This window comes from Parus major, chromosome 5, assembly GCF_001522545.3.
Source record: "Parus major isolate Abel chromosome 5, Parus_major1.1, whole genome shotgun sequence".
In the NCBI taxonomy this organism is placed as follows: Eukaryota; Metazoa; Chordata; class Aves; order Passeriformes; family Paridae; genus Parus; species Parus major.
Genome location: NC_031774.1, coordinates 37,120,790 through 37,134,995, shown reverse-complemented (window position 1 = coordinate 37,134,995; position 14,206 = coordinate 37,120,790). Strand labels below are relative to the sequence as shown.

Sequence of the window (14,206 nt, the reverse complement as noted above, 5' to 3'; positions counted from 1 at the left end):
TGTCCAGTTATTCCTGATTGAGGAGATGTGCTTCTAGGAATAAATTAAGTTGCAAAATTAATTTAAAATTTTCATAATTTCCAAATGCATTACTAGGCTTGGGATTTTTCCTTTTTTTATTCCTGGGGAAACCATCGCCAAAATCTGATTTTCTGTGTGGCAAAAGTGTTTCAAGATTGCTTTATTTTATTTTAACAGGTTGCATCTTACAATCTGCTCTTCAGTATACTTCTCTTGATACTTCTAATTTAAATTTTCTGTGTAATTTTTAGATCAACAGCACTGTATTCTGAGAGGAGACTCAGATGTAGTGTTTGCATTTTATAAAACAGTGACAGAGTTATGATTTTAGTTCAAGTGCAAAGTTTTCAGGGAAAGGATGTATTAGGACTGAGAATGGATCTTCCAAATTTAAATTAATTTTTCCCTTCTTTGTATCACTGTGTCACCTTTCTTTTCCATATGTCCCTTTGGCTCCTAAGGGAGTAAATTCACACACACAGGCGCAAAATTACCACGGTCAGGTTTAAGTTCTTGAGGGTTTGCCACACAACAGTCTAAGTAATAGCATATGCTAGAAGGTCCTTATTTCTTCAGGTTTCTCAACAGAACTTAACAAGGGGCATTTAACCTTTATAGGGTGGGACTTCAGATATCTGGGAAGCTTGTGTGTCTCTGCTCCTGGAACCTGTAAAAAGCCTTACCCTATTTATCTGTGCAGTGGCAAGTGCTAAATACTAAATACTTGGTATAAGTACCCTGATGAAGATGGGCCACCCTGTGCATTGTCCAGGTGCTAGTCAGTAATGTGCTGGTAAATGATTCTTCAAGCACCCAGTTTATTTTCTCTTTATTTTGTATAAAATCTGCTTCCAGTTCCTTCTTAAATTTCAGCAGATGGCACTATAACTTAATTTCCTTGTATGCTGCCAATATCTGGACACTTAATTCAGCGTCACTGAATGTTTTTGTATTTGTAGATTTTAAACCTCAAGAAGGCTATAGATGATATAAAGATAATCTCTAATTTGCTTATATTAATTCTCACGGCATTAATTTATTAAAATACGTGACTAGATATGAGTTTTGTAATTATGTAAATGTTATGTTGATTTTGTCAGCTGTTAAATGGATGAAATGTTTCCCTATTTGCAGTTGAGATGAAGTGCTTCCTAAAGGAAGAGAATAGCCAGAATCCCAAACATCTCTTACTTGCTAAACCCCAACTTTTTAAGGGAAAAAAAAGGCAAATACATACTACCTGTTTATTTTTGCAGTTGCCGAATGCATCCATCTTCAGAAACTGAAGATCTGTAATGGCAGTCAGTATGCATCACAAATTTCCCTTTTTTTTTCTAGTTAAACCAATTAAGACATCTGAAACTGAAAAAATAAATTTGTTTATTAAATATTAGGTTTTGCAGCTTATGAATATCCAACATACAGGGAGATGCATTCATTATACCTTACTTCTATACCCAAGTTACATATTCTCAGTTAATACTGAATGAAAAAGTGATGTCGTTCAGAACATTCTGGTTTAATGGATTTTGGTGAGAAAGAAGATGGGAAGTGTTTGCAGCAGTTTTCAATGTTTAATGTAATTTAAAATATATGATATAATCCTAAGGAGTACAGTTTTTTGATCTTCCTGTTATAAATCCCAAATTCAGGGCATCCATGCCCAGTTGCAGGAGAAAGGATACAGAAAACAAGTACTTTTCCATTTTGATCTTGTTCCCTCTTCCACCTGTCTTATTCTGCATTGTAATATTTTTGTTTATGTGTTTTCCAGTGGGTCCCCTGAAGCAGTTGATGGTTCTCTGCCTGAGAGAGTCGCTTTGTCCAGCTCATGTACTTCATGTAGAGTGGACTTGATAAAAATAATTCAATAACAATATAGTACTGGCTTAGCTGGGTGTGATACAAACATTAAAAATACCTTTTATGAATTTAGATGATGTAACGTGCAAGTGGAAGGTATGCAGCAAAGAAGGAGATGGCAAAAACTATATTGAAATACCAGTGCATCTCACAGGATGATTTTCACATAAGATAGGCACAATTAACTTTTCTCTCACTCCCAAGGTTTTCTAACCTGAAACTTTGTAAAACAAAGTTGTGACATGAGATTTCCTTTTTGAAAATTTTGATAATGTTAGATCATGTTCGATATAAACAGCATGGTCTTTGATTTTGTACTTTAAAATTATCCAGTGCTATTCTCAAGCTAACCTACAGCTATATGCTCCCCAGGGAAATTAAGATGGATTAGATCTTTTGTGCATCCATCTTCTTTTGTATTTCTCAGTGTAATGATGTGTATAAATATAAAAATTCACTGCAGTTGGAATGGACATCTTGCACCACAGTTAGGATCTCTACTTCAACAGCAATTCAAGATTTACTTTCACTAGATAAGAAATTGTTTATTTTAGAAGAACAGTGCTGGTAACAAAGCTATGATAAAGGAATTGTGATTTGTAGACATAGATGTGGCTGTAAAATAATGAAGATGCTTCTTTAACTGTTTCAGGATTTTTCATGCTATTTATATACAAGAACAATGGTCATCAAAATACATATTTTTCCACTATTGAGTTGCATGTATCCTCAGCTTGCAGTGCTCAGTCTCTCAGGAAGAGACCAAAAGAAACACATAAATCTCAGTATTGTTTTCTGAACTCTTCTTTTAAAACCTGTGTTCTTTCTCTTGCAGTGAAAACTCACATGCAACAAGGATTAATTTCTGTTGCTGCTCGTACTGTGATAACACATCTAGTCAACCACTTAGGCCACTATCCTATGAGCGGAGGTCCTGCTATGCTGACCAGTCAAGTGTGTGAAAACAATGACAATCCATACAGTGAAAGTCCTGAGCTTTCTCCTGAACTTTTTGAGAACCCAAATCTTCAATTCTTTGTATTAAACAATACTTCCTTGGTGTCTTGCATACAAATCCAAGCAGAAGATGACATGCCTGGGGGAGGACTATCTGCTGGACTTGCATCAGCTAATTCAAATGTTAGAATTATAGTCCGTGATCTGTCTGGCAAATACTCGTGGGATTCGGCCATTTTGTATGGACCATCATCTTTATGTGGATCTTCACAACCAACATCTTTTGCACTTTCTTTATCTCAGCAAGATAAACCAGAAGATGCTATTTCATCTTTTGAGCATGTGGAGGATGTATCTGCAAGAGATGGAATTACACTCCAAGTTAAAAGGAAATTCAGAGACACTGTACCAACGTGGGATACAATTAGGGATGAAGAGGATGCTCTTGATGAGCTACTGCAGTATTTAGGTGTTACAAGCCCTGAATGCTTACAGAGAACTGGTGTTTCACTCAACATCCCTGCTCCTCAACCAGTCTGCATCTCAGAAAAGCAGGAGAACGATGTCATCAATGCTATTCTGAAACAGCACACAGAAGAGAGAGAGTTCGTTGAAAAGCATTTCAATGATGTAAATATGAGGGCTATGGAGCAGGACGAGCCAACCTCACAAAAGCCACAGTCAGCATTTTACTACTGTAGATTACTTCTCAGTATACTGGGAATGAATTCATGGGATAAAAGGTAAAACAATTCATATTTTAACAACTTTTTTTAAGGAACTGTGCTGTTCTTACCTTGATCATAGAGTTTGCTAAGCCAGCAATATTCCAGGCCAGCTAACAAAAGAGAGGGGATGTGCAGCTAAGGGCTAAATGGCAGCTTTATTCTGCTTTTCAGCCTGTCATTTAGAGAAACAGAAAGGAGGAATCTGTTGCATTTTCTGTGATTCATATTCTTTCCTTAGAAAGTGTTTGAAGGCAAATTGAAGGAGTGATGTATTTTCTTTGCATCCCATGTATGTTGCTGCAAAAATCGTTACCTTTCAATGTCAGAATAATGCTCAGAAAGTGTCATATTTTCAGCTATTGTGTCGCTGGACAGTGTCCTGCTGCTTTGTCTGCTAAAAGCATGCTTGCATGCAGCCTCAAAGCCTTGCCATGTGTATTAGCTAATGAGAAAGATGTGTCCCCTACTATTTATTTTGACATTGGCTGTGCTTGAGTACTGTTTGAATATTATTTAGAACAACAGGAGAGAAGCCATGTTCAATTACAGAAGTAATGTCTCTTTACATTATTTTGTGTGTGTGTGTGTGTGTGTGTGTGTGTGTGTGTGTACTTAAGTGCATGTCTGCATATACATTGGTGCGTGTACAAATAATACCATCCTAGAATTTATGGGTCTTTCTGAAATGTTTTTCTGCCATTGCTTTCAAATTCCATATTAGAATTATTGATATATTTTCCTACTATGAAGGGAAATGGATATTCAGTATACTGAATATAACAAAAATAATCTGTGACACTGAGGTACCACTGGAATCAGACAAAATGTTGGCGTTACAACCCTTCTTACTTGGGTCTTTAATTCCTCAAGGCAGTCTGGTTTTGAACAGGACTGCTTTTAATTCCTCAGTGTTTTGTGGGAAACATCTTAAGCACAGTTAAAAAGACATGAAAACTGCCTTTCTTTCTCTAACATATTGGTTTCGTTTTTCATTTAAATTGTTACAGCTGGCTGGGTGATTACTGAGCTAAATTCTGCTCTGCAGTTCAGGGCAGCAAAAGTTCTGTGTTGAATGCACCAGCTCCCTACAACAGTAGACTAATGGGAGTGTCTTTTGTCACTAAACATATATTTCTTGTGGTTCTTCTGTAGAGAAGAAATAGATCCCAGGCAGATTCAATGGGCTGACAGAAGAAAGTGGAAAGAAATAAAGGTTATACTCAGGGCTGTAATGAATATAGAAGACTTGCTGGATTAAGAAAAATTGCTTGTATACTTTTTTAAAGATGTCTTAATTTTTATATATTAAGAAAGGACTGTTGAAAAGGCAGAAGCATTTGTTGACTGTTCCTGAGTGGACCTGGATATGTTGTTGTATCGTTCTTGTACTGTTCTGTATCCATCAGTGAAAAGGTAATAAAAGAGTTACAAATTTCTCTGTTTAGAAGGAGCTTTCATCTCCTGAAGAAAAATGAGAAGTTACTTCGAGAACTCAGAAATTTGGACTCAAGACAATGGTAAATTCTTTTAATGACTGCCTACGTACTTGTTTTAAGTGTGCTTTTACTCAAATGGTTCTAATTGCATAGATGTAAGAGTTGAGCTGACTTTTTTAATAGTTATTTTAATTATTAATGTATTTTGCATAGTATTGTAATTTTTTCTGTTACATTGAAGTTGCACTGGTTTTATTTGTAGGGTCAAATTCTGCACATAGAATACCATGAGATAAACAAATTTCAAAATAACTTATGAGCATTTGTATATGCATAACATTTAATTATTTTAAAACTTTGATATATTAAAGTCTCTTCATTTTAAGCTTTGATTGATTCTTTAGCTGTTTCAAATGGTCCCAGTATTTGAAGGCATGGACCTTTAGTTGGAATTGTAGCACAGAATTAAAAACTGACTCGTTTTTGTAGAAGTTGAAACAAAACCTAGCAGAAGTTTTAGAAGTGTAAGAAACCATCTCCACTTGTTCCAATGTCTAACAACAACCTGTCAATGGAAGACATTTAAATGATAGTAATCTTTAAAAAATATTTAAAGATTCCTCATTCAGTTGCACAAGCTGCATTTTCACAGTGTTCAGAAGGCACTGTTGTTAATGGTCAGTGCAGTGTGGATAATGCCTGCATTACACATGGTTTTGCCCATGTCAAAAGCTCACCTATTCCATTATCAATTGGTACAGCCAGCACAATCCTGCTGGCATCACTTAGAAGTGATGAAAGGGGAAAATGCTGCTCATGTATAGCAAAACTTTAGGCTATAGAGAAGATGGCATTAGAAAGAATAGAATGAGAATATGAAAATATAGGGGATATCAAAAAGAAGCCATATAATTTTACTGTAATTCCACTATGCATTTTTTATGCTTTAGAAACCAAGCTCTGTGTGTATAATTTGTATATTTTCATTTCATATTAGTTAAGGTACTGTCATGCAATGACCATTCTGTTTTACAGCCGAGAGACACACAAGATTGCAGTGTTTTATGTTGCTGAGGGGCAGGAAGATAAACACTCCATTCTTACGAATACTGGGGGAAGTCAAGCCTATGAGGATTTTGTAGCTGGTCTTGGCTGGGAGGTATTTATTAAATATTTTTATCCTAGATTTTTTTACAAAGACAATTACTGACACCTTCATATATTAGAAGTCTGGTTCTTCAGCATTACTCACAAGTTTCAGTGCTCGCAAGTACTGAAACACATGGGTTTAAAAATGGGACTTAGAGAAAAGGTCCTGATTTAGTTTCATTAGCAATGCTAGCCATTTAAATTTAAGCTCTCAACAACTGAAGCAAGTTTGTTCAGGCAAAGATAATTCTTTAATGTGCAGTCCTGTACTTGGCTTTCATGGACTGTTTAGGAGGAATCTTGATTTCCCTGTAAGCTTTTAAATTGTTAAGGCCATTGAAGTTTGAGCTTTGCTCAAGTTCAGGACTTCCAAAAGTACAGACAAGCAACTTTTCACATACTCTCTTCTTCCTACCTTCTACTGCAGGCATGTATCAGTTCACACACTCCACTCTACTTCTCTTCCAGCAGTTAGAAATATTATGATCTACCCCATCATCTATGTGGGCCTGCAGCTCTTTAGTCACTTGTTCAATACTGTCACAAGGATTTCCTTTTTTCCATCTTTCTTTCAGATGCACAGGATTAATTACCACTGCAGAGTTCAGTTTGGTACTGTTGCACAGAATACATGAATGGCTTTTGGTCCTGGTTGGCTGCAGGTCAGCCAATATATAAGAAGCTTTAAGGAGCTGCAGGCTTTTTGCTCCTCTTGCAACTTGTGCTCATTAGGAGTGTCCACATGAGTGTCTATCTTGTTCTTTGTGTTTCTTTACTCCTTAGGTACAAAAGGACACTACCAGATTAACTGTGTGGATAATAACTGACTTCCACACAGGAACAGAGGAAAACAGCTACAAGTCTGCTGATTTTCATGGACATAGATGTTTATTTCCCATATTTAGGAGGAAAAAAACCCAACACTAGTACCATAAGATATCCTTCTTTAGTTGTTTAATTCTCTTAGGCAGTATTAGCCAGTTTAAAGAATTGCCAATTTGGATTAATATTCCATAATGAGACAACTAATATTTAAATATTTTAACATTAAATTCTGCATCCTTTAGTATCAAGAAAACAAATATATCCCATGTGGGCAGATTAAATGTGTTTCACATCCATAAAACAACTTTTTTAAGTAGTCACTGTTTTAAAGGTGAAACAGCATATTAAGCATGCTTACTTACTTCAGTGTCTGTGTATTTCCCACTGATTGAAGATTTAAAAATTGATTTTAAAATTATCAGTTAGTTTTCTGTGAATTTTTTTTTATATTCACAGAATGAAAATTTCTTTAAAAAAAATTGTGTAAGGTAATAAATTCCCTGGCTGTTACACAGTGTTTTTCCAGATATGAGGTCAAGGTTGATGTAGTATCAGAGAATTTAAAAAAAATCAGAAAGCACATGTAAGTGACTGCAGTCAAATGATCAGGAAATAATGCAGTAAATATTATTTACACAGCCTTTCCTTTCTTCTAATCTCATCTTTCCAGTAGCTTCTGTGGTGACCATGGAATGTAGGATGCTAGTGCACTGCAGTTGATTTCCAGTGCAGTAAGAAAATCTGAACTCTATTAGAAACAGTGTAACTATACTCTTGGGAAAATGATCTTCACTTCTAAAGTTCAGTTGAAAGTGCATTTTAAAGTATAAAGAGTGTATTATTACCTGATAATTTTTTTCTGGTAAAGTTTCCTGGTCTTTATTTCTAGGTAAATCTCACAAACCATTGTGGCTTTATGGGAGGACTGCAAAAAAACAAAAGCACTGGATTGACCACTCCATATTTTGCTACCTCAACAGTGGAAGTAATGTTCCATGTGTCAACAAGAATGCCTTCTGATTCAGATGACTCTTTAACAAAAAAGGTAGGTGTCTCTGAATAAACAGTGTTCTCATGGTAATAAACCTAGAGATATTAGAGTCAAAGAAAATCCAGTAATTTAAAAAAAAAAACAACAACAACAAAACACCATAAAATATCTTTACCTGCTAAGTTGGTATATTCTCTGCCAATTTCTAATTTTACCATACTGGTGATTTTTACCATCATTGTAATTGTTTACAAGATCATATGTAAAGTGGGGAAAAGTGCAGGAGAGTAATGGTTGGTGTAGAAGGAAAAGTATTAGATCTGAATGATATCTTAGTACTTTTGAAACCTTAGATGCCAATTAAGAAATATGTGGTGAGTACTTTCTGAGATGACTTCTTATTTACGTAAGGATCATCTGCAGGTTATTAGCATAATTTTCCCTTTAAAAAGAAAAAAGGTTAAAAACATGAAGACATGTTTATTGTATATAAGGTGTTTTGTCCTGGAGGAGGCACAGATTCTCAACAGTGATATGATCTCTTATAGCTACATTAAGAAAAAAAAATGGTTTTCTGTATTGGTATTTTTTTCTTTAGAATTTAATAAATTCCACATTAGTGATAATAAGTTACAGTCTGTGTCCTATTATAAATGAACAATTAGCTATCCTCAGACTGTCCCCCCATCCTGCATACATACATCTTCAGATGTGCTAATCCATTCACTAGACACGTTAATGAGCACTGGTTGAAGTGTAATATTGGAGGAACTGAAGCTGGTTGACCTCAGCATGGACTTTAATACTTGTAATTAAATTAGATGGTAGACAGTTAGTAAAGAGAGAAATAGCCATGCCTCTGGCAAGCTTCAATTATTAATGACTTCTTTTTCTTTGTGTTCAACTTGAAGAAAAAATATTATTGTTCTTATTATAGACTGACTATGAATTCTAACTTCTCACTGTTCCATCTCAGGTTGGTTTGGTTGGTGTAGGGTTTTTTAATTAAAAATGCTTTTGCTTGTGTGCCTGAGATGCTGCATCCTTTCTGTTCTTTATTTCCTGAAGTAGAGTCAGAGTAATACTAAGGTTGTTAAATGATTTATAGAAGTGGCTAATAGCAAAATAACTCATTTTAAAATCAGATTGTTGCTACTGTTTTATAAGAAGACAATGGGGGGGTGTCTTTTTAAGTTGACTGTCTTCTTTATTTTTAAAACAAAAATCTGATTTTATGAAACACAGTTTGTAATTAAGCTCGCAATGTTTGTTTATAATCTGTTTGAATTAGATCATTACAAAGTGTTGAAAAGGGGGAGAAGATGGGTCACAGGGAAAAATAATTAATAGTAAATAATTTGAAAGTGCTATGAGCTTCAGCAGAACGTAGAGGCAAGATTTCATGTCTGTTTCCAGAAGCGCATCATGAATGAGTGTTTTAGGTAGCTCAAAGAATGACCAGCAAAGGCATTGGCAAAAGTAGGGTTAATATTCAAATAAAAGTGTGACACAGTTCATTTGCAAGGTACTGCCTACTGGATGCTTAAAGCACACAGAGAAGAGTCAGACTAAAATGTAAAATCAATCAATTGAAAACTGAAATCAACCAAGTATGAGCTATGTGGAGGCTGGGGATGAAAAAGGGTAAGGATGGGAAAGGGTAAGGATAAAAAGCAATGAGGAAGATCCTCCCAATCAGTCACAAGGTTCAGAGTGGACCCCCTTGCCAAACTTAGCCCCAGACTTGAACAACAGTTAAAGCTTAAAGCTTTTAGCCACATGTAAACTTAACAGCACTTAACATCAATAGCTTAATTTAAACAATGTAACAAAAGGTTATGTAGAATTTACTACAGCACAGCAGTAACTCACTTATAGACCTAATTTACTTACAAATCTAAAGTACTTAATCTGAGAGCAAAGTTCATAGTACAGTTGCTATAGCACATTTACACTTGCATGCACACAGATCTAAGGGAGTATGTACGAGGTATATACCTGTAAAAAATTCTCCTGCAGTTCAGTGCACTACTCATGTCAGATGCCTTTGCATCTTCTCAACAAGTGAAGGGGTTGATCCTTGAGCAGCAGGAGTATCAGCCCAGGCTCCATTGGTGGCATTTGCAGCAATCCTCTGAGTACAGAAAACTTGAGTGTTTGCTGCCTCCGAGAGGGAGCTGAGTGCTGTCCCACTCAGAGGGAGATGGCAGCCTGCAGCCGACTGGTGGTCCAGGAGCACTCAAAGGGTCTCACTTCCAACCACTGTTTGTAGGGCTGCAAGAGAGTTCAGCTTAGTCATAGTAATTTTCCATTCTGTCCACATGTCTTGGTAACTTTCAAAGAAAGTTTGATCACAACTTTGATAACCAGTTCCACTTGGGCTGTTATTCATGCAAGAAAAACACGTTTCCAAGGCTGTTCATTAAAAAACAGGTGCTCATTAGATAGCCCAAGTTCCTGGGACCAGACAGTGTTTCTGATGCACTCAACAGGAGCTTAGCCCAGGTGCTGTTTGTCAAGGCCAAGGCCTAACGAGCATTTCTAAGATGATAATGCAGTCCAAGGGGGTAGGGAAGGATTCACCGCCACAAAACACCCTGCATCTACATACAGCTTTTCTTGCCAGGTGAGGCTCAGTGCTGGTCCAGGCTTCCTGTGACTCAGCTTGTGAAAGTTGTGTCAGCTTGGCTTCTTAACAGTTCCAGATTGCCCCAGGCCTGTTTCTCTCCTCCTTTACGAAGAGTCTCACTCATCAGAAATCTGGAATATTTGAGGTCTCTATGGATATATAAAGTGTATCAATGGATTGAGATTATATTTTTGGCTTGGATACTGGTTGACTGTTTAATCAAGCTACTTTATTTCTCTGTGGCTTTTTTTTCTGTTCTTCCTCAGTGTGTTGATTTTGTTCTTTTTGAGCACATTTTCCCAAGAACAGAGGCTTGTGAGCCTCTCTCTGTCTCCTTCCTTCCCTCACAGTTTTTGGCCCATTTCAATCAAATCTAATAGAGACATGTTTAAAAGCTGTACATTTTATGTATGTTTAATGATGATACCCTGAGGAAAGGAGATAGACTAGGTGAGACTTTAAGTGCTCCTACTCAACAAGTAAAGACTTCGTGGGAAGAAGCATTAGATATCAAGGATCCAGCAACAAAGAGAGACGTTAAGAAATTCATCCTAAACTTGAGGGAAGCATCAGCTGAAGTTTACATCTTGGGATAAACCAGCAGGTGCTGTCAGGAGACATGAGTAGGAAAACAGTCTTAATTTATTTACTGCTTCTGCAACTACTCATGCTGCTCGGACTGAACATACCAACAAAAGGATTGTGTTTTATGAAATCTGCTCACACACACTATCAAAATTATTTGAGAGCCGTGTGAGTGCTAACAGTTCTAATTGTTCTGAGTGCATGTAGTGTTCGTGACCTTCAGAGAACAGTTGAGATTTGAGCTTCTCTACAGGTCTTTTATGTGATTTTTTATCTGTTTTATTCAATGGAAGAAAAACAAGCAAACTTGCAGTAGTTGGCTTCAAATGGCTGCTGTTTTTTATATTGTAAATGTGCCTAGAGGTACATGATAGGTTCATCTTATAAATGGAAATTAAATTAAATTAAAACAAAACTTCTTCCTGCCACTTGAGCCACTGTAAAAGCAAGATTCTGTTTCAGGGGCTAAGCCATTTTAAAACCGATTTTCCATCAGTCTTAGAGAGTAGTAAATTAAACTTTCAGGTGTCTTGATACCTCTGAAGGATTTGTTTCTGAAGATATGAACAAGAGCAAAAAAAGACATGAATTCAAGAACCAATGAAAAACTTCTGATTGTGTAAAGGAACTTAAGATTGAAATACATACATAAAATATTTCATTTGCAAATAGAAAATTAAAGGTTTAATGCTGATAATGCAATGCATTCTGGTTTTCTTGCAATCAAAGGTTAGAGTAAAAAGTATTTACATTAACCTTACAAGAATAAGCTTGCAAAGACTATGAGGGCTAAATAATGTGGAGACTCAGTTCTCAGAATGTAAAAGGTAATAGAGGCACATAAATGAGCTATCACCTGTTTAGTTCCTCCTTCCTTAAGAGGAACTTCCTAAAGGAGTGAAGGCATTGTGAGAAGTTTATACACACAGTATATAAATAAAAAGTAGTAATGTTGTTTATGATTAGAATACTAATTCATCTTGAGGTTTTGGTGTATGACATGATTCTAAGTTGTGCATGACATGATCCTAACCAGCTCCCAGTACGTGTGTTTCTTTTATTGTATTGCTAACATGTACTGGGAACTTGAAGGTTTATAGATGTGAATTGTTAGTACATCATTTTTTTGAGTTACAGTTAGATGCACATATTGCTAAAAAACCAAACCAAACGAACAAAAACCCCAAACACACCATAGTTATTGAGACAAAGTTTTGTGAAAGATTAATCTAGGAGATTCATGCACTGTAGACAGTAGTGCTGTTAACATTAAATGGACAAAAGTAGCTGCATAAAGCCATTACTTCATATCTCTGCTTCTTTAGTTCTTTTTGTAATAAACACTTCCATTTTTGAAGAAGAAAAAAGTTGAGGCTAGCTGTTCCATCAGAAGAAAATATAATAGCTTTTTTTTTTCCCTCCTTTAGGTAAGTGGGTATTAGAAATTACAGTAATTTTGGCAAGAGTTCAAGGGTTAATGTAACAGATAAATAAAAGGAATTTTCTGTAAATTGAGCCCTGCATTATTTCACTTGTCTTGCTTTTCCAAACCTAACTCATTTAATTTTAAAAAGTAAATACTTAAATTCTTCCTGACAGTGTGCTTTGCTTTTACTATCGTTTATTACTTCAATTATACTTGGTATCACTTAGAACAATCTGCCATTTGGAAATTTCAGTATAGCCTGCAGCTTAGTTTAAAGTCTGGCTGCTATTGTAACATGTACAGCATATGACACTAATGTATCAAAATTAGATTTGATCATCCCTCCTGGTTATATTTATTTCACGTTTCTTTTGTATTCAGTTAACATAAATGTATTAGGAGAGCTGACACATGATGATGGTTATAGAGTGAGAATATTTTAAAGTATTTTGAGTTAAATTTGAAATTTCAGGTAACCTACCAGTCGGTCATTTTTATATATTTGTTCTAATGGAGTAGAGTTTCAAAGCAAGCCTAAAAACCCTGTTTGTCTCTTATCTCCTCGGGGCTGTCTTCCCGACAGCTCAGGTTTAAAATGGCTAAAACAGAGCTCTTAATCTCTTTCTCATTGCCACCTTTCCAGATCACCACAGATAACACGACCATTGTGCCTGTCACTTGTGCCTATAGCCTGAAATCATCTTTAATTTGGTCCACTTTCTGGATTCTTACATTCATCCTATGCTTACAACTCTTCTTTTTCCCACCTAACACTTCTTCCAACATAGCCTTTCTGTACACACAGTTAATATTTATTCTCTGTATCGTAAACTGTTATTTTGATTGCTGAACCTTCCTTTCTCTAGTCTTGACACTTTCATTCTGCAAGAATGCTGATATAAACAACATTTTTCTAATCTTTAACACCTTTTTACATTTGTAAAACACCTTCTTTGCATTTTTCCTCTCCATTTTGTGTCATGTCTTATGTTTAGATAATGAACTCTCCAGGGCAGTTCGATCTGCATTTAGACTGTTAGAATACTGGTGTGTAAGCTATAGTTCCAGGTGTTTCCAGTGTATCAACAGTTGCTCAAAGTATAATGTTGTTTTAGGGCATTTTATTATTTATATTATTGTCTTATTATTTATATTATGTCTCTGGTAGTGATTTGCACTTTGTTAGGCTTACTGTGATGTATACACATAAGAAGTTGTAAATTTAGGAAAACAAGCTCAGGAAATAAGTGTGAAGACAATTGGTGGTGAGTTTTGAGTAACCATTAACACAGAATTCAGTCTTGACAGCTATCCATTCTGTGTGCACCAAATCCCATTCTGGTAGATAACACTGGCACCACACCTTGGGAAATCATGTTTTTGGCTGTCCTTAAGGTTTCAGTGAGCAGTGGTAGTTGTAGCTCAGTTTCTTTCTCCTACGTGTGTCCTGGGCACTGAATTCTGGGATGCTTCCAATTCAGTATAGAGAAATAAAGAATCCAGATTAAAGTTGAAAGAGGCTGGGTGCTGGTTCTCCTGTGGTGTAATAATTACAGTGAATGATGATTCTCAAAATGTATGCTGTGCTTGCAGGAG

At 36.0% G+C, this 14,206-nt stretch overlaps 1 protein-coding gene across 18 annotated transcripts in view; it reads left to right on the top strand.

The window, feature by feature from the left end:
* RALGAPA1 (Ral GTPase activating protein catalytic subunit alpha 1) overlaps positions 1-14,206 on the top strand; it is a 132,101-nt gene that overhangs the window by 78,211 nt on the left and 39,684 nt on the right. For 17 of the 18 annotated variants that reach the window (XM_015630322.3, XM_015630339.2, XM_015630338.2 and 14 more), the window contains 4 exons: positions 2,720-3,584; positions 5,015-5,086; positions 6,041-6,164; positions 7,869-8,024. In XM_015630322.3, coding sequence (XP_015485808.1) covers positions 2,720-3,584; positions 5,015-5,086; positions 6,041-6,164; positions 7,869-8,024 — 1,217 coding nt within the window. The remainder of the gene's footprint in view (positions 1-2,719; positions 3,585-5,014; positions 5,087-6,040; positions 6,165-7,868; positions 8,025-14,206) is intronic. The other variant, XR_001522074.2, reaches the window with a different exon arrangement.